Here is a 25,701-nt window from a genome sequence, read left to right as displayed (position 1 = left end):
AGCCTACTCAGAGTGTCAGCATGTTATCAGTTGAGATGTCAGTTTAGCTGGCCGTGTTCTGCCCTAATATACACATTTTCAATAGGGTCACTGAATAGTAATCAAGAGCAGGAACTCTGTGCACATTTTCACTGGCTCTGGGATATTAACACTTTAACACACCTACTGCTGCCATAGCCCAGAGCAACAAACTCAAAATAGACTGGGATTTGAAGTACATCTTAGTACCTTTTACACACCAGGATACAAAGGAAGCTTCCTGTAGCATCTTTACTGCATAGTGGTAAAGGTCTGCAGCACCGTCTCTTCATTCAGTTGTTATTGTTATGCGAAGGCAACAGCAATGGTCGACTAATTAATAGTTGTTACTTACACAACCCCAAACTGAGTGTGCGTTCTGTTTACAGCAAAAAATGTGGGGAAGTTGTGATCTCACTGTGGATGATAAGCATTTCAATTGACCGTCCATGACATCTTATTGGCTGTATTCTGTTGACAATGTTAGATGCACAACCTATTGACTGAATGCAGGAATGTATTGACTCTTTGCCCATTCTACTTCGCTGCCTCTTTTTTTCCGGCTCTATCATTTTACACCTTCCTCTTTACTCTGTCTACCTATCTTCCTCAGCCTACTCCACTTCACTTCCTTCATTCAAACCTTCTTTGCACCTATTTCTCGCCTATTGTTCGATCAACTCTAGTTTATTTACAAACAAATGATTATCAAAGGAAAAGTTGGAAAATTGTGATCTAAATGGCGCCTCAATCTCTTGACCCTCCCCAATGCCCCAACTCACCTTTTGGGGGATCCTGGAGCCCGCCCCCCCCCCCAAACGACATACTGACAGGGCCCCCACGGGCCCCATTCCATGCATGGGCAAAATGCCAGCTTGGCACATTGGCACTCGGCCTGGCACCCTGGCAGCGCCCCTGTCAGCCTGGTGGTAGTGCCCAGCTGGTAGTGCCCAGCTGGTAGTGCCAACATGCCTGGGTGGCACCGGCAATGCCAGGGTGCCAGCCTGGTCAGAGGCCAACCGGCCAGAGGCCTCCTATCACCTGTGAGACCCGCCCCCCCCCCCCCCCCCCCCCATGCCGTTCCACCAGGTCTCTGTTTGTGGGGACCAATGCTGAACGATGCCTGGCTGGGGTCTCCTCAGCAAGGCCAGTAGCTGCTGGGTGGCCATTTGATCCAACAGCAGCATAGCATTTAAGCTCTTTTAGCAATGCGAGTCTGGGTCCCGCCATTGTGGACGGGATCCAGATTGCAACATCTCAGAAGATCTTGTTGGATCTCGCAAGACCCTTTGGGAATCCTGGGAGAGACCTCTTTCGAGATCTACTGGCCGCATCTCGGCCGGATCCCAGGGTACCAGGCTGAGTGCCAAGGTGCCAAACTGGCATTTTGCCCATGCCTGGGATGGAGCCTGTATATTCAATCCTGGAGCCCGTATGTGGTGGAGTGCGGGGGGCTCCAGGATTGAATATGCTTTTTTTAATTCTCCATTATACAAATGCCATTTTGGCAAAACCCATTTTAGCAGTAGACAGAATTTCTTCACTTAAGGTTGTTAATAATTGAGAGTACACTGCATTAAAGATTTAAAAATATATCAGCTGAATAATAAAACTTCAAACTGACAGGCTGACATTTGGTTGTTTCTTGAGGCCCATTGTACAGAATGGGAACTTGGGTATAAGTCATTCACATCCTGGGGGTTATCATTGACCAGAAACTTAACTGGACCAGCCATATAGATACTGTTGTTACAAGAGCAGATTAGATGCTGAGAATTCTGTGGAGAGTAGCTCACCTCCTGACTCCCCAAAGTCTGTGCACCATCTACAAGGCATAAGTCAGGAGTGTGATGGAATACTCTTTACTTGCCTGGATGAGTGCAGCTCCAACAACACTTAAGAAGCTCGACACATCCAGGACAAAGTGGCCCGTTTGATTGGCACTCCATCCACAACCAACAACATTCACTCCCTCCATCACTGACACATAGTGGCAGCAGTATGTACTATATACGAGATGCACTGCAGGAACTTACCAAGGCTTCTTCGATGGCACCTTCCAAACCTGTGACCTCTATCACCGAGAAGGACAAGGGCAGGAGATTCATGGGAATATCACCATGTGCAAGTTCCCCTCCAAGGAACACACTATTCTGACTTGGAGATATATAATAATCTTTATTGTCACAAGTAGGCTTACATTGCAATGAAGTTACTGTGAAAAGCCTAATCGCCACATTCCGGTGCCAGTTCGGGTACACAGAGGGAGAATTTAGAATGTCCAATTCACCTATCAGCACGTCTTTCGGGACTTATGGGAGGAAACCGGAGCATCCGGAGGAAACCCACGCAGTCACGGGGAGAACGTGCAGACTCCACACAGACAGTGATCCGGCCAGGAATCGAACCTGGGACCCAGGCGCTGTGAAGCCACAGTGCTAACCACTGTGCTACCGTGCTGTCCTGTATATTGCCATTCCCTTGCTGTCGCTGGATCAAAATCCTGGAACTCTCTTACAGCACTGGGTGTTCCTACAACATATGGACTGCAGTGATTCATTAAGGCAGTTCACCACCACTTCAGGGGGAATTAGGGATGGCAATAAACGCTGGCCCAACCAGTGAAGCCCACATCCTGTGATTGAATATACTTTTAAAAATTCTCCTGTTATATAAATGCCATTTTAGCAAAACCCATTTCAGCAGAGGATAGAATCTCTTCACTAAAGGTTGTTAATAATTGAGAGTACACTGCATTAAAGATTTAAGAATATATCTGCTGAATAATAAAACTTCAAACTTTGTTTGAAAGTGAGAATACAGGACTGGGAGTGTGGTGTGAACTGCTTTAGTTTCAGTACTGCAGCAAAATTGGGCACGATTTAATGGCCATGTTGCGCTCAAGCGAGAGCGCGACGAGGCCGTTAGATCGCAGGAGAAACCAAAACGAAAATCGTGCCAGGCTCCAATTGGTTTGTGATCTAACCAGCCCACTCCCGTTGATGAAACCAGGATTCTGCCATAGCGTGGTGAGAAACCCAGAATCACCACTTAAGGCCAGATCATAGAATTTACAGTGCAGAAGGCGGCCATTCGGCCCATCGAGTCTGCACCGGCCCGAGGAAAGAGCACCCGAATTAAGCCCACACCTCCATACAATTAACGGGAGCGATACCCTATCTAACGGCCTCTTGTTATCTAACCGCCTACACAGCAAGTGGTGACGCGGTCGCCAAGTAGTACACCCTTCTAAAAATTTGAAGCTGGTGGAATGACTGCTATGGGGATCCAAGGAGGTGAGTAACCATCTTTGCTCCTGGGCAATGAGCCCGGGGTCACTGGGGTTGCTGCCCCGGTGCTCAGGCGGTGCAGTGGGGGAGCCCCCAGGGGGCCGATCTCGGTCGGGTGGCTCGCCATCGACGGGTGGGGGGAGGAGATGGGAGTCTTCCCGTTCCGGATACCCCATAAATCTAACTGACTGCAGAGACCTCCAGCTGTGCGGCTAAATGATATTGCTAATTGGGAATTGGCAATAGAAGTTAAATGAGCACTTCATACTTCCCTAGTGCATCCCGGTGGGAGGCGAGCCATGTTGCATGTGGGAGTTATTGTCTAGCATCGCAATCAGACTGTGATGCCTGGACACTGTGCATGAGTACTGCAGGAAACAATACCATGACCGCTGTGGCCGATATCCAAACACCCAGGGGATGGGCCCCAGCACTGGGGACACATCAGCAACCAGAGGGTGGGTGTGAACACTGGGGTGGGGTCCAGGTAACGTTACATGCGGGAGTCTGGGGTACAGGGTGTAGGGTTGTAGCACACAATGACTTACGCGAGACGAGAAGCGATGAAGTCGATCTAGGCTTTATTAAGCGAGACTTGTCCCCAGCAGCTCAGCAACAGAATGAGGCTGCGGGGAGAAGCTCGAGCTCTTATACTCCGCCTTCAGGGTGGAGCCAGAAGTCGGCAGATCCAACCAGGACCCAGGACCTGTCAGCCAATAGCCTCTCGGCTTCACAGGTACCACATTCCCCTAATACATACCACCACATTCACCCCTTGTTAAAAAGGAACCCGGCGGGGTGGTGGTTCGCATGGTGGTAGGGGTTTACAAGGCTGGCCCTGGAACAAATTTCAGACTGTGTTAATACAGCTTTAGCCCTACACTGGGCTATGTACAAGTTTGTGAGAACTATTTACAATACGAGCAAAAAAATTTTGTTACAACATTCTTGCTCTTCTTGGTGTCACGTGGATTCCACGAGTCGAGCGGGCGGTCTGGTCTTCCTCGTCGATCGCCTCAGCCCCAGTGGTGGTGCAGGTGCTTGCTCGGGCGTTGTCGTCTCCGGGAGCGTTTCGCTGTTTGTTCCTGTTTTACTCCTGGGCGGGCACGGGAGGAGGACCGATCCCCCCGGGAAGGGGGCGGTCGCGGGGTGCGCCGGTGGCAGGGAGAGGGTGATCGGTGTCGGGGGTGTGTGCGTGTTGCCGGCGGGCGCCAGGTCCCGCAGGGAGACCGTGTCCTGTCGGCCGTCGGGGTACGCCTAGTGCGGGTTCGCGTGGAGAAGGTGGACCCTCTCGACCAACGGGTCCGATTTGTGCGCCCGCACATGTTTCCGGAGCAAGATGGGTCCTGGGGCCGCCAGCCAGGTCGGCAGCGACGTTCCGGAGGAGGACTTCCTGGGGAAGACAAGGAGGCGCTCATGAGGCGTTTGGTTAGTGGTGGTACACAGCAGCGACCGGATGGAGTGGAGAGCGTCCGGGAGGACCTCCTGCCACCGGGAAACTGGGAGATCTCTGGACCGTAGGGCCAGTAGGACGGTTTTCCAGACCGTGCCGTTCTCCCTCTCTACTTGCCCGTTCCCCCGGGGGTTGTAGCTTGTCGTCCTGCCCGAGGCTATGCCCTTGCTGAGCAGGAACTGGCGCAGCTCGTCACTCATGAAGGAGGACCCCCTGTCGCTATGGATATACGCGGGGAAACCGAACAGTGTGAATATAGTGCCAAGGGCATTAATGACTGTGGCCGCTGTCATGTCGGGGCAGGGGATGGTGAAGGGGAAACGGGAATACTCGTCCACCACGTTCAGGAAGTATGCGTTGCGGTCGGTGGAGGGGAGGGGCCCTTGAAATCCAAACTGAGACATTCAAAGGGGCGGGAACCCTCGATCAGGTGCGCTCTATCTGGCCTTAAAAAGTGCGGTTTGCACTCTGCGCAGATGTGGCAGTTCCTGGTAACTGTACGGACCTCCTCCACAGAGTAGGGGAGGTTGCGGGACTTTACAAAATGGTAGAATCGAGTGACCCCTGGGTGGCAGAGGTCCTCGTGGAGGGCTTGGAGGTGGTCTATTTGTGCGTTGGCACATGTGCCGCGGGATAGGGCATCGGACGGCTCGTTCAGCTTTCCGGAACGATACAAGATCTCATAATTGTAGGTGGAGAGTTCGATCCTCCACCTTAAGATCTTGTCATTCTTAATTTTGCCCCGCTGTGCATTATCGAACATAAAGGCTACCGACCGTTGGTCGGTGAGGAGAGTGAATCTCCTGCCGGCCAGGTAATGCCTCCAATGTCGCACAGCTTCCACTATGGCTTGGGCTTCCTTTTCCACGGAGGAGTGGCGGATTTCTGAGGCGTGGAGGGTCCGGGAGAAAAAGGCCACGTGTCTGCCCGCTTGGTTAAGGGTGGCCACCAGAGCTACATCGGATGCGTCGCTCTCGACCTGGAAGGGGAGGGACTCGTCGATGGCGCGCATCGTGGCCTTTGCGATGTCCGCTTTGATGCGGCTGAAGGCCTGGCGAGCCTCTGTCGACAGGGGGAAGGTAGTGGACTGTATTAGCGGGCGGGCCTTGTCTGCGTACTGGGGGACCCACTGGCCGTAATATGAAAAGAAGCCTAGGCAACGTTTCAGGGCTTTGGAGCAGTGGGGGAGGGGAAATTCCATAAGGGGGCGCATGCATTCGGTGTCGGGCCCTATTACTCCATTGCGCACTACGTATGCCAGGATGGCCAAACGGTTTGTGCTAAAAACGCATTTTTCCTCGTTATATGTGAGGTTCAGGGCGTTAGCGGTCTGGAGGAACTTTTGGAGGTTGGCGTCGTGGTCCTGCTGATCGTGGCCGCAGATGGTTACGTTGTCGAGGTACGGGAACGTGGCCTGCAACCCGTGCTGGTCAACCATTCGGTCCATCTCCCGTTGGAAGACCGAGACCCCGTTTGTGACGCCAAATGGGACCCTTAGGAAGTGGTATAGCCGCCCGTCTGCCTCGAAGGCGGTGTACTTGCGGTCACCTGGGCGGATGGGGAGTTGGTGGTAGGCGGACTTGAGGTCCACGGTGGAAAAGACCTTATACTGAGCAATCCTATTGACCATGTCGGATATGCGGGGGAGAGGGTACGCATCTAGCTGCGTGTACCCGTTGATGGTCTGACTATAGTCTACGACCATCCTTTGCTTCTCCCCGGTCTTTACGACTACCATCTGGGCTCTCCAGGGACTATTGCTGGCCTGGATTATGCCTTCCTTCAGCAACCGCTGGACTTCAGACCGAATAAATGTCCGGTCCTGGGCGCTGTACCGTCTGCTCCTAGTGGCGACGGGTTTGCAATCCGGGGTGAGGTTTGCAAACAAGGACGGCGGTTCAACCTTGAGAGTTGCGAGGCCGCAGATAGTGAGTGGGGGTATTGGGCCGCCGAATTGGAATGTTAGGCTCTGAAGGTTACATTGGAAGTCTAAACCCAGTAATGTGGGCGTGCAGAGTTGGGGCAGGATGTAGAGCCTGTAGTTCTTAAACTCTCTCCCTTGCACCGTTAGGTTTGCGATGCAGAACCCTTTGATCTCCACTGAGTGGGATCCTGCAGCTAGGGAAATCTTTTGCGTGCTTGGATGGATGGTCAGAAAACAGCGTCTTACCGTGTCTGGGTGAATAAAACTTTCAGTGCTCCCGGAGTATATCAGGCATGGCGTCTTGTATCCGTTGACCAGCACTGTTGTTGTCGTCGTCTGGAGCGTCCGGGGCCGCGACTGATCCAGTGTCACCGAAGCCAGTCGTGGTAGTAGTGTCGCGGCGTCTTCTTCGGACCCCGTGGAGCCGTCGATGCTGGGGTCCTTTGTTGTCAACCAAGATGGTGGCGTCCATGAATCGCATGCGGCCGGGGGTGGACAAAATGGCCGCCCCCATGGGTCGCACGTGGTCGGGGTGGACAAAATGGCCGCCTCCATGAATCGCACGTGGCTGGGGGGGGGTCACAAGATGGCGACGCCCATCCTCCCCTCGTGGTGCCCAGGACCCAAAATGGCGGCGCCCGCGGGTCGCACATGGGGCTGTCCTCGTTCTTCTGCGGGGATTGCGGCGACCCCCCGGGACTGGCACACTGTCGCGAAATGGCCCTTTTTGCCGCAGCTTTTACAAGTAGCTACGCGGGCCGGGCAGCGCTGCCGGGGGTGTTTCACTTGTCCGCAAAAATAGCAGCGGGCCCCCCCCCCCCCGGGATGGTCTGGCGCTTTAACCGCGCAAGCTTACGGTGGGGGGGGGGGGGGGCGGGGGGGGGGCGGGGGGGGGTGGGGGTGCTGGGGAGTTGGTCGCGTCGGGGGTCCACGGAGCGCAAGGGGCTGCCGTGCGGTCGGGGCCGTAGGCGCGGGCGTTTTGGGAGGCCACATCAAGGGAAGCTGCAAGGGCCCGTGCCTCTGAGAGTCCTAGCGACTCTCTTTCTAAAAGTCTTTGACGAATTTGGGGAGAGTTCATACCTGCCACGAATGCATCATGAATTAGCAGGTCCGTGTGTTCGATCGGGTTCACCCGCGGGCAGTTGCAGCCTCGTCCCAAAATTAGCAGCGTGCTGTAGAATTCCTCGAGCGATTCTCCGGGAATTTGCCGTCTCGTCGCGAGTTGGTGGCGCGCGTAGACCTGGTTTACGGGCCGAATGTAGATGCCCTTCAGCAATGGTCTTTCAAACAAAGTGGGGACTTGTATGGTATCTCACAAGCTACAGCCCACAAGTACATCCGTCAGGTTACAGATGCCCTGTTTGGCTCGGCAGCGAACTATATAAGCTTTGACATGGACCAGGCCCAACAGGATGCCCAGGCAGCAGGTGTCTCCGCCTTCGCCAGGATGCTCCAGGCCCAGAGGGTAATAGATGGCCGCACTCCCGTCTGGGAGTCCCCAATGTCAACGGAAGGGGTTCCACTCCCTGAACGTCCAGCTTGTGTGTGACCACCATATGAAGATCATGCATGTGTGTGCACGCTTCCCAGGGAGTGTGCACGACAACTACACACATGTGTTCACATGGGGGTGTGGTGGAACCGTCCCAGATGGGTCAGCACCAGTGCCTGGGGTGGCAATGCCAAAATGCCAGCCTGGCAGTGCCAAGGTGCTCACATTCCAGGGGTAGGGCCGAGGGGCCACTCTGCCCTATCCCTGACCCCTCAGGGGCCTCCAATTGCCCAGGAGACCTCTCCCAGGTTCTGGGATGCTTGGTACACATTTGTGTGAACCAGTACTAATCGGCACCTGTGTGATCGCTCGATGGGGAGCAGGTTAGCTGATAGGAGGCCATTAGATAGATAGTCTTTCCCGTTAATGTGATGGAGATTGTCCTTAACTTGCGATATTGGTTTCTCACCACGTTGCGGCGAGATGCAGATCTCACCAACGGGAGTGGGCTGGTTAGATCGAAAACCAATTGGCCCTGGCATGGTTCCCAATTTCAGACTCTCCCGCAGTCTAACCAGCTTGCTTGGATTCGCACCCAGCGCGTCGCGGCCATTAGATCGTGCCCAAAGTGTGTGACAGAAGCTGGAAGCCAGAGGCTTGTCTGAAATCGGACATTAGGCCTCTTCTGAATAATTCCAGTGAACTATGGGAATGTGTTGGCTTCATGAGGCAGCTCACCTGTTTCCTTTGGAGCAGCAGCTACCCTGGGCTAGGTCCTGTGTATTGCTCCCAATCCCCACATCCCCTGCCATCCCATCTGCCCTCCCCATGCACCTCCAGCCGCAGCAGGGGCCCCTGGTAACTGGACCCTACACCCTGACCCCCGCATGTAACGTTACCTGGACCCCACCCTAGTGTTCACACCCACCCTCTGGTTGCTGATGTGTCCCCAGTGCTGGGGCCCACCCCCTGGGTGTTTGGATATCGGCCACAGCGGTCGTGGTATTGTTTCCTGCAGTACTCATGCACAGTGTCCAGGCATCACGGTCTGATTGCGATGCTAGACAATAACTCCCACATGCAACAGAAACCTGCAAATAGTAGTGTGAAGCCATGAGAACACTCCTGCTCCCCATCTCCATGTCAAACTAAGATGAAAATAGAAAGGCTACTGTTGGCTTACTTCATCAATCTCTTTAAGGAATTGTAAAAGCTGACTTTCGGTCAATTTTGGAAATGTGTGCTCAAGCAGGCATTAGGCTCCGCATTTGCTGTTTATGGCTGTCAATATGATATTGGACATATTTGAAGTATGCTTTTACACAGGACCGAACTCCACAGCATTGGAGTTTTCGTCCCCACAAAAAGGGTGAAACAAGGTTAAATTGCTGCCCCAGAAAATCTTCAGAGATTAATAATATGGATATGTGCTCAGTGAGCATTGCAGAATGATGAGAGGGCCTGGAGAGCGACAAAGGTTGTGTCACATGTGGTAGATTTTTCTTGAAATTGAATGTTCAAAGCAAGACGGAGACGGAAAAGAAAAATACAGGAAATAGACCAGAAATCAACAGATTTAATTAACTGTAAGATTCCCAACCCTTGAATTATGTTAATTTATGGCAGTCAAGACCGAGGAAGGAGTATTTTGCAACTTAATAATTACGAAGCTATGGCAAACTCCAGATACCACAATATATGTCTGAAGTCTCAAGATGAAGAAAATCAGTTATTTCAGCTCCATGCAGAACACTACCATTAAAAGGAGAAGTAAGAAAATAAGATTTAAATCCAAAGTAAACAAGTCTGGCAATTGCAAGGGTTGGACATCTTCCCACCTTTTTGACATTAATGTGTTCAGGATCCCCAGCATAAAGCTCCAGTCCTAAAGAAATCCTTCAAATAAGTAAATCTCAGGTGAAGTAGGATGTTAAAGATTTTAATTAAATGAAAAGAAGTAAAAAAATTAGCATTAAAACTGCCACATGTAATCAAAGAGACTGCTTCTGCTCCAGAATGCAGATAATCTATCCCAGTCAACACCTAATTGGTACAGTCTAGCTTTTCAAAGCTTTTTCTTATTATCTTTTTGCCTCTTCATTGCTACCCTTCTAATACCCACACTTCATGACATTATTGTTCCTTTAAAAGGTGTTTTACATCCCCAACTGTTTTATGAAAGCTTGGGTCTAAGAATTTCCAGAAGTTTCTGAGACATGAACTACATCCTGTTCTGTTGATTTGATACATATGGAAACCATGTGGAACTGGCTGCATTCCAAGAGCTCAGCATAAAACAACAATTATGAAAGTTTATTTTAACAAAGAAAATAATGTTTTGAGCATATTAATTTGTAAAAGGAAAGTATTAAACGATGTAAAATTTCAGTGTTTAATTTTTAAATCTAAAAAAATGGCAGAATTATCAGTGGCTTGATGGCCAGGACTCCTGGATTTGATACAGCTGTCAACCAAATCACCAGTCCGCCTTTGTCCATGTTGATCTTGGTTCTAATTCATGTGTAAAGGATTGTTCCAGAGGCACTCAGAAAGGAAAAGTCAAGCAACGCTTTGAAATTAATAGTTACTACTTTACTCAGGGACTCTCCTTGAACTGGAGTGAAATACAATAATTGCTACTGATAAATGCAGTGCTGGTGTACGAGAATGTTCGGAGCTGGGTATTCCAGACAGCCAGGATGTTTTGGTAGTTCTAGTTTAGAAATCTAATATATTCAGAAATTTGATAGTTGATTGTTTGACTGCAGACCTGTTGGGCGCACCATTGATCATGACATACACAGTTAATGTATGAGCAGAATAGCTGTGTACATGGCCACATTGAAAATCTGAAGACGTTGCTTTCACTTGATGTCATTGTTGTGTGACTGCAATGAAATTGAGATACAGAACATTCTTGACCTATTTGAATGATAGAAAATACGTGAGGGGCTGCATAACCTACCTTTGTATTAATTTCTAAAATTGCTAGTTACAGTTAATCCAAGATAGGGTAAACCAGTATTCAAAGTGACCACCAAAGGTTTGTGTGTTTTGGCTTTACTGTTCTCTGATTTAGAAGATACATTTTGTTGTGTTTGGTAAAATATTTCAGGTCTCCTCCTGTTGTAGATGAAGTAGTTCTTAAAACCTGCTGATGCTACCCTGCTGGGAGATGTGCTTGTGCCCCTAGACATTTGGTTTCCAGATGTTTATTCCCTCTTTTGAGACTAGCGGCCCATTCGGTTTCCTGCCAAGAAATATTAACCAAGTTCAAAACTGAATGGGTCAGGGGTGAGGAGGAGGGGGGTGTGAGCAGCAGAATTTGAGCCCAGTATTTACTGCTGATTCAAATGCACCAAACATATGAATAATAAATATCTCTCAGTAATCAAATGGAACAATAACATTTAATTTTAAAACCCATATTTCATACGAACAAATTAAGTGCCAATTTGATCTATTTCGTGCCTTTAACATAGTAAAACATCTCCAGCCTCTTTTTCAGGATTTGACACAGAGCCAAGTAAGGAGATGAGGTGGAATGGAAGAACACAGATATCTCTGAGGATGGTAGGGCTGGAGGAAGATAGAGATAGGTAGGAATGAGGTCAAGAGGGACTTGGAATTTTTTTGAGTTTTAAAATTGAGGCATTCTTTAACTGGGAACCAGTGGAGGTCAGCGAGCACAGGGGTGATGGATGAATAAGATGTGATGCGAGTGATGTGAATGGTCAATAGAGTTTTGGATAAATTAAATTTATGGAGCATGGAAGATGGAAGGCATTTCAAGAATGGGTTGCAATCGCCATGTCTAGAAGTAAGGAAACATGCGTGAAGGTTTCAACAACTAATAAGCTGAAGCAGTGGAAGAAGCGGGCAAAGTTAAAAGGCAGAAATAGGCAATCGTAGTGTTGCCACAGATATTTGGCCGATACGTGTTCTCGGGATCAGATACAACAATAAGTTTCTAAACAGCTTGGTTTAGTCCTAAAACAGTTGTCTAGGAGAGGGATCGGGCCATTGGCTAGCAAATCGAGTTTGTAGCAGAGAACCACAATTCTGGCTTTCGGCTTCCCAATATTTAGTTGGAGGAGATTCTTGCTTGTCCAATACTAGATTTCGGACAAGCAGTCTGACAATTTAGAGACAGTGGAGGGGTTAAGAGAGGTGGTGGTGAAATAGAGCTGGGTGTCTTCAACATACACGTGGAACCTAATGTTGGGCGGGATTCTCCGTCCTGGGACACCCGGATCGCGTTCCCCGATGGGACGGAGAATTGGGCATTGAGGCAAAATCAGGATCGACGCCAGGCGTCAACCCAAGTGCAATGCTCTGACTCCCCTAGTTGGCGGAGAGAACGAGCAGGGGGATGTAAATGAATGCAAATGGGTCTGAATGACCCATTTGCATCCATTTATTGGGCCTGGCACCATATGCTCCGGCCCTCCATGACCAGACCTCCACATCACTGCCCCCCCGCCCCCAAGGGACCCCTGTAATATGGGGACCCCTCTGGACCCCTGAAGTAGGGAACCCCTCCCAGGGACCGCTGTAATAGCGAGACCCCCCTGGGACCCCTGTAATAGGAAGCCCCCCCCCACAGGGATTCCTGTTATAAGGAGACCCCCCCCAGGGACTCCTTGACCAAAGCCCTCCCCCCACAGGGACTCCTGCCTAAAGAGATCGCCCACACAGACAGCCCCCCCTACCCCCCAGAAAAGAGACCCCTATTTGAAAGCCAGAGAGCAGTCCAAACAGGCAGTGAGAAGAATTTCAACTGTAACACTTACCTTGAAGCTCCACATGTCAATTCCTGGAAGGAGAATAGATCCATTAGCTCCAAGCCATTCTTAGCTTTCTAGCAGTGATCTATGATTGACAGCTTCCACAAACCACCTGCAGCTTTGATTCATTCATTTCCATTCATGGATCAGTGGCCTAAGAGGTGAACCCCCAATGTTTACAAACATTGACCACATCAAAGAAAAGTAAGTGCATTCCAGTCATCCCAAGCATGTGATTGCACTGCCCTTACCTCTCTTTGATGTGAGAATGGAACCTGATGAGCAAACTCCCACAGAGTGACTGTGACAGATGTGATCAGTGGTGCAGAAGTCATGCCACCAATCATAAGATCATCTTGTCCTCCTGGATATTAACCAGCGCATAAATGAAAATCTGAAAAGTCATTATGCTGGAAGGGGCTGCTAAACTCCTATCTGACCAGTCATCAACAGCACAAAGTGCAGTACTGAACTGTACACAGGGCAAAGACCCATACAGAATGACGCATGCATCCCAAAGCACAGCAGTGTGACTGATACACCCCATTATATAAGAGTTTGGCTGACACATTTAATTTTGTAGCAATGTGATCAATATACCCTGTTATACAATCATTTTGTCCAACAGATTGTATTATCATAGAATCCCTACTGTGCAGAAGGAGGCCATTCAGCCCATCAAGTCTGCACCGACACCCCACCTAGGCCCACCTAACCTGTACATCCCTGGACACTAAGGGACAATTTGAGCATGTCCAAACAACTAACCTGCACATCTTTGGACTGTGGAAGGAAACCGGAGCACCCTGAGGAAACCCACAGAGACACAGGGAGATTGTGCAAACTCCACACAGACAGTCAACCACAGCCGGAATTGAACCCGGGTCTCTGGCGCTGTATATTATATTCCAGAAAACCAGTTGACAAAGGAAAAGGAAAGAACTGGAGCCAATCTTTACGCACATACTGAAGTATTTATTTACAGAGTTACACATTACCAGCATAGACCTCCTACCCCGACAACCATAGTATCAGTCTGTGCCTAATTTTAGGTGCAGAAGCAAATCCCCAGTTAGTTCCTACCACCTGCATAATATTAAATGCAATTAATATATAATTAACAGTCAGTAACAATTTTTTAAAGCTTTAACTTCATTTTGCTGAAGTATTCAACAGGATTGTGGATGCTTTGGAGAGGGTGCAGAGGAGATTTACCAGGTTGCTGCCTGGACTGGAGGGCAAGGTTGAGGGAGCTGGGGCTTTTCTCACTGGAGCGAAGAAGGAAGAGAGGTGACGTGATAGAGGTGTACAAGGTGATGAGAGGCATGGATAGAGTGGATATCCAAAGACTTTTCCCCAGGACGGAAATGGCTGTCACGAGGGGACATAATTTTAAGTTGATTGGAGGGAGGTATAGGGGAGATGTAGGTTCTTTTCACAGAGAGTGGTGGGTGCGTGGAATGCACTGCCAGCGGAGGTGGTGGAGTCAGAGTCATTAGGGACATTTAAGTGACTCTTGGACAGGCACATGGACAGCACTAAATTGAACGGGTGTAGGTTAGGTTGATCTTATATTTGGATAAATGGTCGGCACAACATCGTGGGCTGAAGGGCCAGTACTATGCTGTACTGTTCTATGTTCTATGTCTATGACCCTGACTCAGTTTAGTGCTTTTACCATGTATGAGATACTTACTGATTGACCAATAAAAGTGTCAGGTTAATGCCAAGGTCAATGGTATGAATAGTGACTTGACTCCTGCACCACCCATCTGCCATTATCACTGATTTTTCAAGTATTAGACTAATTAGAAAATGAATGTGGAAATTGTCACCACATAGACTGAACTCATTAATGTGGTAGAATATTATGGTGCAGGGATGAGCCAGGGACTCTTGTGAAAGCTCCCTGGGTTGTGATTCTGCTTATTCATCCTGGCTCTAATGATTGGCAGCTCCTGTGCATAGTTCAGTGTCTGAACCAAAAGTAAGACAGCCTTAACTTCTTTTCCGTCCAGCTTAACTCACATTTCTCAGGCACCAATACTTAGCAATGCTCTGTGCAAACACTAGATTGCTCTGTTAGAGTTCCATGTTCCTCAGAAGGATTAAGGCCTAGATTTTGCCACCGAGGCAGGAAGCTCTAGTTGGGAAACTTGTAGACTTGTTGGAAGACCTATGTAAAAAGTACCACAAATCATGACATTTTTGCTCCTGGTATGTGGGGGGATGGGGGGGTGAAAGCAGGGTGGAGTTGGGTTCATGGGAGGGTGGGTGGGGGATGCGGGTGAGTGCCAAGGTGAACAGGTTAGAAGGATTGTATTGGTTCACTGGAACTTTATTCTAGTTGCTTTAGAAGCTGTTAAGAAGCTGCCGCAGGGCAGCATGGTAGCATTGTGGATAGCACAATTGCTTCACAGCTCCAGGGTCCCAGGTTCGACTCCCGGCTTGGGTCACTGTCTGTGCGGAGTCTGCATATCCACCCCGTGTGTGCGTGGGTTTCCTCCGGGTGCTCCGGTTTCCTCCCACAGTCCAAAGATGTGCAGGTTAGGTGGATTGGCCATGCTAAAATTGCCCTTAGTGTCCAAAATTGCCCTTACGTGATGTGTGGGGTTACTGGGTTATGGGGATAGGGTGAAGGTGTGGACCTTGGGAAGGGTGCTCTTTCCAAGAGCCGGTGCAGACTCGATGGGCAGAATGGCCTCCTTCTGCACTGTAAATTCTATGATAAATTCTTTAGCCCCCACGTCCCCAAATACACCCCCATAGCCTCTTATGCCCTCATTGTCAACCCACCACATGGCCCTCATACCTCAATGCTATTTCAGTACCCCGCACCCAAGTCCATGACTCCTTAAATTCTCCATGCCAAATCATGCCCCCAACCACACCTCGTCATGACCTGTCATACCATCCATGCCATGTCCAGAGCAACTCAGTCAGTATCCACCATGGACAACCTTCAGGATCCTTGTGGAGATTTAAAAAAACTTCTAACAATATAATACAGCTCTCAACCACACACCTGATAATAAGAAAACACCCATTCATAAAGCCCATTCGCTTATTAAAAACAAACTTCTATCCAGACCCCATATTAAAGACAACTAATATGGCCCTTTTAAACTGTCAATCAAACTGTGAAATCCCTGCTGAAGATATTGTTGCTTTTGAAAATCAGCCAAGCATTCATAGCGACATAATATTATCCCTTGGGGAAAAGTCAACAAATAATTCTATTTTTAAATTTGTTCTTGGGATGTGGGCATTGCTTGCAGGGTGAACATTTTTTGCCTATCCCCAATTGCCAATGAACTGAGTTTCTTGCTAGGGCCATTTCAGAGGGCAATTGAGAGTCAACCATATTGCTGTGAATCTGGGGCCACCTGCCAGACCAGGTAGGCACACCAGATTTCCTTCCCTAAAGAACATTAATGAACCAGATGTGTTTTGATGACAATCGGCAATGATTTAAATGATTAGACTTTAATTCCATTATTTTTATAATTCAAATTACTCCGTCTGCCGTGGTGGGATTCAAATCCTGGGTCCCTAGTGTATTACACTGAGTCTCTGGATTACTAGTCCAGTGAAAATACCACTGCACTACTGTCTCCCTAAATTGAAATTGCATGAACAGATGCTGCTGTTTTTTTCCCAAGCCTGCAGCAGATGGCCTATCAATCCAAGCATTCCAGCAGAATGTTTTGTTTAACTCTCAATTCATAGAATTTACAGTGCAGAAGGAGGCCATTCGGCCCATCGAGTCTGCACCGGCTCTTGGAAAGAGCACCTTACCCAAGCCCACACCTCCACCCTATCCCCATAACCCAGTAACCCCACCCAACACTAAGGGCAATTTTGGACACTAAGGACAATTTAACATGGCCAATCCACCTAACCTGCACATCTTTGGACTGTGGGAGGAAACCGGAGCACCCGGAGGAAACCCACGCACACACGGGGAGGACATGCAGACTCCGCACAGACAGTGACCCAAGCCGGGAATCGAACCTGGGACCCTGGAGCTGTGAAGCAATTGTGCTATCCACTATGCTACCGTGCTGCCCCTAACAGCTACAGTCTCGTTTCTCACCATTTAAGACGACAAGCTCTCCTTCCAGTTGAAACAGTGATTTACTTATACTTTTAATTTAGCATACTGTATTCACTGCTCACGATCCCATCTCCTCCACATTGGGGAGACCAAAGTTTTTTTTAAATATAAATTTTGAGTATCCAATTAGTTTTCTTTCCCCCAATTAAGGGGCAATTTAGCGTGGCCAATTCACCTACCATGCACATCTTTGGGTTGTGGGGTGAGACACAGGTAGAATGTGCATACTCCACACAGACAGTGACCCAGGCCCGATCGAACCCGGGTCCTCAGCGCCACGAGACAGCAGTGTTAACCACTGCACCACCGTGCCGCCTGCATTGGGGAGACCAAATGCAGACTGGGCGATGGTTTTAAGGAATACCTCTGTTTAGTCCACATACAAGGGCATTGCTCCCACTCTGACCTTTCTGTCCTCTGCTTCTTGCAGTGTTGCAATAAAACTCAATATTAGCTTGAGAAGCAGCATCTCATCTTTCAACTGCGCACTTTACGGCCTTCTGGACTCAATAGGAAATTTAACAATTTCAGATTGTAACCCCTGCCCCTTTTGTTTCCTTTTCTTATGGGTCAGAGTTTAGAGAACCCCAAAGTGTAGCATGGCGTTCAACTGACCCACAACTTTTAATAGATTGTGGTGTGGGGAGCACACGGCGCACTCTACAGGTGTGATACAGCATAAATGGACAAGTGTTTTTTAAAACAAAACAATGTTTATTCTATCAACTCAAGTTAACCTTTTTAAAACAACTATTGAATATCTTAAAACCCATTAATTCAAAGATAACCCCCAAAGACTAAGTAATCATTTCAGCTGTCCTCTTAACATCCAAAAGACTGAACCAACCTTCAACAGGAGCACATTAGGTTACATTCAATATATAGTGAGAAGGGGTTCAACCGTGCTGCTGCTTTTGGTTACTTCAGCAACAGCCCCTTTGTTTTCTTCATGCAGCTCACTGGAAACACACAGGCACACCCAAGCTGCTCTCTCAAACTGAAACTCAAAAAGCAGAAGTATAGCTCAGCTCCCCCCACACTCTGACATCACTTCAGTAACATGAGCAGTTCCATTTCTTAAAGGCACATTTCTTAAACACCCACTCTCACATGACACCTCCCCCCAAGAAAAAAAAACCCATCAACTTCAAGATGGTTTCATTTTTCACCTTTGCACCATCAATTAAGAAATGCACACAGTAAAAATACTTTATCGGTTCAAAAAAAAACAATACAAGCAAACAGTCCATTTAATAATATAGTCCATTTTTTTCCGCCCTTCTTCCTCCAACTGAAATCCTTCTGTTCATCACATTCGTGACAAAGCATTAGCTATCACATTTTCCCGTGCTGCCACATGTACTATTTTTAAATGAAATGCTGTAACAATAAACTCCAGCGAAACAGCCTTGCATTGTTATTCCAGAACCGCTCCAAAAACGTCAACGGATTATGATCAGTATAGATAATGGTGTCAGACAGATTGCTGATCACATAAATGTGAAAATGTTGCAAAGCCAGCAGCAAACTCAAAGTCTCCTTCTCAATCGTCGAATACTTTTTTTGGTGAGAATTCAATTTCTTTGAAAAATAACCAAGCCCTTCGTCATCGTCTTGTAGAAGCACCGCCCCTACACCCACATCACTCGCATCAACAGTCACTTTGAATGATCTGGTATAATTTGGGATGATTAACACAGGAGCAGTGGTTAACCCAGCCTTCAGGCCGTCAAATGCCTGTTGACACTCCGCTGTCCACTGGAATTTGTTACGCTTCTTGAGCAAGTCCATCAGTGGAGCAACCACACTGCTAAAATTTGGTACAGATTTCCGGTAAAATCCACTCATACGGAGAAATCGCATTATTTCCCGTTGTGTCGAGGGTATCGGAAACTCCCCAATAACTTTTGTTTTCACATCCCGTGGGACTATTCAACCCTGTCCAATTGTATGACCAAGGAAAGTGACTTTTCCAAATTCACTTTTGGCTAGGTTTATCACCAAACCCGCCTCCTGAAGTCGATCGAATAACTCCATCAGATGTTTTAGATGTTCTTTCCATGTCTGGCTGAAAACTACCAGATCGTCGATGTATACCGCACAATTGGGTAATCCATAAACGACTGTATTAGTTAACCGTTGAAATGTGGCTGGGGCGTTTTTCATGCCAAATGGGATAACTTTGAATTGGTATATACCATCTGGAGTCACAAAAGCTGAAATCTCCTTCACCCTTTCGGATAAAGGTACCTGCTAGTAACCTTTAAGTAAATCCAATTTGGAAATAAAAGCGGATTGTCCCCCTTTTTCAATGCAATCCTCCAAACGTGGCATAGGATAAAAGAGTCCGTTCTTGTAACTGCATTCACCTTTCTATAGTCCACACACAACCGTTGGGTACCGTCTGATTTAGGTACCATCACGATGGGTGAGCTCCATTGGCTGCAACCCACTTCAATTATGCCATTTTTAAGCATACTCTCAATCTCTTTGTTAACCTGTGCCAATTTTAAGGCATTAAGTCCATATGGATGTTGTTTAATAGGAACAGCATTTCCCACATCTACATCATGTATAGCCATTTGAGTACTTCCCAATTTATCTCTACAAACTTGCCCATGTGATATCTTTCAGGTCAGTTAGTTTTTCCTCTGGAAGGTAACTTAACAATTTATCCCAATTTTTAAGAACATCCTCATTTTCCAATTTAATTTGAGGTATGTCAAATTCACAGTTTTCTGGATTTGGTTTGTCACTTTGAGTTAGAATCATTAAAACCTCCTTTTTCTCTCCTTCCCTTTCAAAGTACCTTTCAAGCATATTCACATGACACACTACACGGTGAGTCTTCCTTCTATCTGGTGTTTTTACCACATAATTCACCTCACTTAATTTCCTTTCAATCTGATACGGTCCACAAAACCTAGCTTTTAAAGGCTCACCACCCACTGGTAACAACACGAAAACTTTATCTCCACTGGCAAAACTACGAACTTTGGATTTCTTGCCCGCGACCTGTTTCATCACATTTTGTGCAACTTTCAAATGTTGTCTGGCCAATTCACCTACTCAATTTAATCGTTCCCTAAAATTTGACACGTAATCCTATAATGTAATTTCTGATTTCTCACCCACCAATTTTTCCTGAATCAATTTAAGTGGTCCTCTTACCTCATGACCAAAAATTAGTTCAAAAGGACTAAATTTGGTTGACTCATTAGGTGCATCCCTAATTGCAAATAGTATGAATGGAATTCCTTTATCCCAATCCTCTCGATAATCTTGACAATAAGCCCTTAACATTGTCTTTAATGTCTGATGTCACCTTTCTAATGCTCCCTGCGATTCTGGATGGTGCGCAGTTAATTTAAATTGTTTTATTCCTAAGCTATCCATAACTTCTTTGAATAACTTTGAGGTAAAATTTGATCCTTGATCCGATTGTATTTCTGTGGGTAGTCCATATCTAGTAAAGAATTTAAGTAACTCCTCCACAATCTTTTTAGCTGTAATATTACGTAATGGAATGGCCTCTGGAAACCCAGTAGACACATCCATTATAGTCAAAAGATATTGATTCCCACTTTTTGTTTTAGGAAGCGGTCCTACGCAATCAATTAGGACCCTTGTAAAAGGTACTTCAAATGCTGGAATGGGTATTAAGGGCGCTGGTTTTATCACTGCTTGAGGTTTCCCTATCACTTGACATGTGTGACATGATTGACAAAATTTAACTACATCTTTATGTAATCCAGGCCAATAAAAATGTTTCTGGATTTTAGCTTGAGTTTTCCTTATCCCCAAATGACCTCCCACTGGTACCTCATGTGCAACTCGCAACACCTCCTTTCTATACCCTACCGGCAATACTACTTGATGAACTTCTGCCCACTTTTCATCCGCCTGCATATGTACAGGTCTCCATTTTCTCATCAAGACATCACTTTTACGTTAATAACACTCTGGTATACACTCAGATTCCTCTTCCATATATGCTTTCTGATACATCCGTTTTATTTCTATATCTTTCTGTTGTAACTCCGCCAATTTTCCTGAACTAAAAATAACTGCCTCATCCTCCACCTGTTCTTGTTCTTTTTCAACCATCCGATCAAAAATCGTTTCTAATAATTGCACTTCAACTTCATCTTCACTCTTTGATTTCTCCTCTTGTCTTAACCTGTGACTTTGCAACCTTGTTACTGCACAATCCGGAAAAATCCCAGGATATTCGTCCTTCAACACTTCAGTTGTCTGATTTTCCACTGGCTTATCAACCACAGTAGGCATCACTCCCACTTGCGATCCAGCTGTATCATTACCCAAGATAAACTGTATTCCTGGACAAGATAGTTTCTCTATTACTCTTACTACCACTTCACCACTCTTCACTGGACTTTCCAACCTTACCTTATATAATGGAACGCTACTCCTCTCACCCTGAATTCTACATATTACCACCTTTTCTGGCAACATTCTTCCCAAACTACATAATTCCTCATCTCTTACCATTAAAGATTGACTAGCTCCTGTATCTCTTAAAATTGTGAATTCTTTACCTGCTCCTCCTGATACACATGAGTAAACTTTACCCACACAAGTAAATTCTTTAAAGAGATCTGGCACCTTCTTATCAATCACCTCTTGATCAGGCTGTACAATCTTTTGCACCTCCTTCGCTTCCCTTGGGCTTTCCTTTACCATTCTAACAAACCCCACTGTCTTATCCTGTTTTACCACATCAGCCTTCCCAGTGCTTTTCTTCAACCACCAACACTGTGACTTTATATGTCCTAGTTTATTACAGTGAAAACATTTGAAACTTCATTTCTCTTCCACCCTCCTGGATTTATTTTTTAATCTGAGGTACACTCTCTTTATTATCTCCCATCAAATCACCTTTACCTTTACCACATGAGTATTTCTCATGTCCCCAGTTTCTATCCCTCACAGGCTGAAACTGATGTCGGAAACCAAGCTTTGATTTATGAACTAATTCATAATCAGTCATCTGCCATTTCTGCTGCTAATCTCACAGTTTTAACCCTCTGTTCTTCCACATGAGTTCTCACTACATCAGGAATTGAATTTTTAAACTCCTCCAAAAGTATAATTTCTCTGAGAGCTTCATACGTTTGGTCTATTTTCAAAACCCTTATCCACCTATCAAAATTACTCTGTTGAGCCTTTCAAACTCCATGTATGTTTGACCAAATTCTTTCCTTAAATTTCTAAACCTTTGTCTGTAAGCTTCAGGCACTAGTTCATATGCACCAAAGATGGATTTCTTCACCTCCTCATACGACCCAGATACCTCCTCCGGTAGTGATGCAAACACTTCACTAGCCCTACCTATCAGCTTTGTTTGAATCAGTAATACCCACATGTCCTGTGGCCATTTCGTTTGTTTAGCTACCTTCTCAAATGAAATGAAAAAGGCTTCTACCTCCTTCTCGTCAAACCTTGGCAATGCTTGGACATATTTAAATAGATCCCCACCACGTCTTCAACTATGACGCTCTGTCTCACTATCCTCATCAATCTCATCCAACTGTCCGTTTCCCTTTACGTCTGCCAATTTTAACTGACTGTCATGTTTCATGGCCATTTTCCGAAGTTCAAACTCTCTCTCTTTATCTTTTTCCCTGATCTGTATCTCCCTTTCTATTTTTTTTTGTTCTACTAGGGCTATTCTTTCTTTTTCTTTTTGTTCTGCCAGGGCTATTCTTTCTTTTTCTCTCATTGCATATTCAAGCTACTTTAATTCTTTTTCATGTTCAAGTTACTTAATCTGCAACTGGAGCGTTGCCATTTCTAATGAGTCAGAATGTATCGCAGGCAAATGTAAATGCTCAGCTACCGCGGTAAGTACCTCATCTTTTCGCACTTTGCCAGATAATGTTAACTGCAATGTTTTTGCCAAATCTAATAGTCTGCTTTTAGTCTCTCCGTAAGGTACTGCGTGTTACCGTGTCCACCCCCAAAAACTTCTGAGCCTCTGAAAGAGCCATTGTCCACAAAACACTCCCCACGTAAACTAAAATACCACACCTGAAAAGCAATCACACTATATGCTCACCCCTCACTCTCTTTAAGTTCACTAAGCCAATCCAATAGATAGGCTTTTATCCCCCTCAAGCCCCCAATTGTTATGGGTCAGAGCTTAGAGAACGCCAAAGTGTAGCATGGAGTTCAACTGACCCACAACTTTTAATAGATTGTGGTGTGGGGAGCACACGGCGCACTCTACAGGTGTGATACAGCATAAATGCAAGTGTTTTTAAAAACAAAACAATGTTCTATCAACTCAAGTTAACCTTTTAAAACAACCATTGAATATCTTAACACCCATTCATTCAAAGATAACCCCCAAAGACTAAGTCATCGTTTCAGCTGTCCTTTTAACATCCAAAAGACTTAGCCAACCTTCAAACAGGAGCACATTAGGTTACATTCAATATATATAGTGAGAAAGGGTTCAATCATGCTGCTGCTTTTGGTTACTTCAGCTACAGCCCCTTTGTTTTCTTCATGCAGCTCACTGGAAACACACAGACACACCCAAGCTGCTCTCTCAAACTGAAACTCAAAAAGCAGAAGTATAGCTCAACTCCCCCCACACTCTGACATCACTTCAGTAACATGAGCAGTTCCATTTCTTAAAGGCACATTTCTTAAACACCCATTTCTTAAAGGTACTCTCACATGACACTTTGCTGATCTCTCTCTGCTTTCATATAACAGTCATTCATGATTCTGTTGTTCACACTTCCTCTAGATATGTCCTGCCCTTTTTTTATTGCCTTTTGGCCGTGGCACCATGAGTTAATCTCTTCTCGCCACCCTATCACACCTTTCCTTTTGTTCTTCTTCCCACACTCCCCCGTCTCCTTTTACATGCTGAAAACTGATGATGTCTCAAACTATTTCTGGTTCTGATGAAAGGCTCTTGACCCAAAACATTCTCTGTTCTCTCTCCACAGGTACTGCTAGACTGGCTGAGTATTTCCAGCACTTTGTTTTAATTTCCAATTTCCAGCATCCACAGTAATTTGCTTTTGCGCCATTGTATGTGTTTATGTAAAGAGTAAAGAGTGAGGCTGTAATTACTGAACATTGGTTTATCTAATCATTAATTGTCAGCGGTAATGTGATTTGTTGGCAATTCCTAAATGCTGGACAAGCAGTGCAAGGAAATGTGGAATATCCACTTTAAAGAACCAATTTGCTGGAACTGAATATCCTTAATGCAGATCTGGTGGATTGATAGATTAGTCAAATCCCATCCATTCAGGTAAATTGCAGGATTTGATAATTATAGAATGGGTTATTTCCTCAATTCTGTCTGCTTACTGAGTGAATTATTTTTGTAAACTTGATTTATTTGTTTGTTTTTAGCATCTACATCAGTTGAAGTCCCAAAAGTCGTCAATGTTTTTATTCCGGAACATTCTTCACATTTCCTTCATCAATTTGGATACATCCTGGCAACATTACTGCTGCTGGCCATTCTGATAACCATCATTGCCCTGATTGCCCACCGGCAGAGAAAGAGAGGTGATGCCTGTAGCTTCTTTGTTTTTTCTGGTTACCTATTTTATATTTTCTTGCTTCTTTTCCTCCCCCCACCTCAACTTTAAAAGCCCTGTCAGAGGACACAGTTTACAAGGTAAAAGGTAGAGTTGTGGAGGGATTTCCTGCGTTGTTCTGTAGTCAGTTCCTTGGAGATATGTGGGAAAGGTTTCTGATGTCTGCTGCCTCCTGTTCCTGTGTGGGAAATGCTGGCTTGTGCTTTCCGCCTTGCTCCAAAAAAATTAAGGAGATCAGCGGTGGAATTCTCTGTCCCTGAGACTAAGGGTTGATACCGGGGCATGATTCATGGACTTCTACGACAGCAAAACTGGCGCCGCACCTGGAACCATTCAACGACTGTTAAGGGACTAGCATCGGCATCATGTGGAACGCAATCGAATACAGTGGGAAACGGTGCGGGATTCGCCGGGTTTGGGATTGGCACTCGGGAGGCTGACAAGCTGCAGCTGCATACACAAACTTCATTCCTCACTCACACCATCCCAGCCAACAAAATGGCAGCGAGAAGAGCGGCACCGCATTTCACGGACACCGAGCTTGAGACCCTGCTAGACCTTGTGGACGAGAAGCGGGTGACCCTGTACCACGGACTGGGAAGGAGGCTGCCAGCCACCGCCATTCATTTGGCCTGAGCGTGGTGACAGAGGTTGTCAGCACGGTGACCAACACTGCCCGAACCGGCCAGCAGTGCCAGAGGAAACTGCACGACCTCCTCAGGGCGGCCAGGGTGAGTAGGCAGCACTGTGCCGCTGGCACCAACTCCCATCCCACACACCCCCCTCAAACGGAGGGCGGCCGAACCTCACTCTGCATCGCTTGCCGGTACCCACACCGGCCGCCATGGGCGGGTGCCGCAGCCACTGAAACCCCCCCCAGGAGAAGGCCGCCCAATACTGCCAGGAGAGGGAGAAGACAGAGGGCCCTGGCCGTGGTTGGTAGGCCCGAGTAAAGGGCATTCGCCTGGATGGAGGTCAGCATCGGGCAAGGAAGTGAAACCCCGCTGAGTTGTGGTTCACTGTGAGACATG

The 25,701-nt window shown here is 46.8% G+C and overlaps 1 protein-coding gene across 2 annotated transcripts in view; it reads left to right on the top strand.

The window, feature by feature from the left end:
* Positions 1 to 25,701, top strand: part of LOC140392660 (matrix remodeling-associated protein 8-like) — a 142,973-nt gene that overhangs the window by 94,432 nt on the left and 22,840 nt on the right. For both annotated transcript variants that reach the window (XM_072478152.1, XM_072478151.1), the window contains exon 6: positions 24,480 to 24,638. In XM_072478152.1, the coding sequence (XP_072334253.1) occupies positions 24,480 to 24,638 (159 nt within the window). The remainder of the gene's footprint in view (positions 1 to 24,479; positions 24,639 to 25,701) is intronic.

The sequence above is a fragment of the Scyliorhinus torazame genome, chromosome 16 (genome assembly GCF_047496885.1).
Source record: "Scyliorhinus torazame isolate Kashiwa2021f chromosome 16, sScyTor2.1, whole genome shotgun sequence".
NCBI classification, from domain to species: Eukaryota; Metazoa; Chordata; class Chondrichthyes; order Carcharhiniformes; family Scyliorhinidae; genus Scyliorhinus; species Scyliorhinus torazame.
This window is presented reverse-complemented; position numbering and strand designations above follow the sequence as displayed.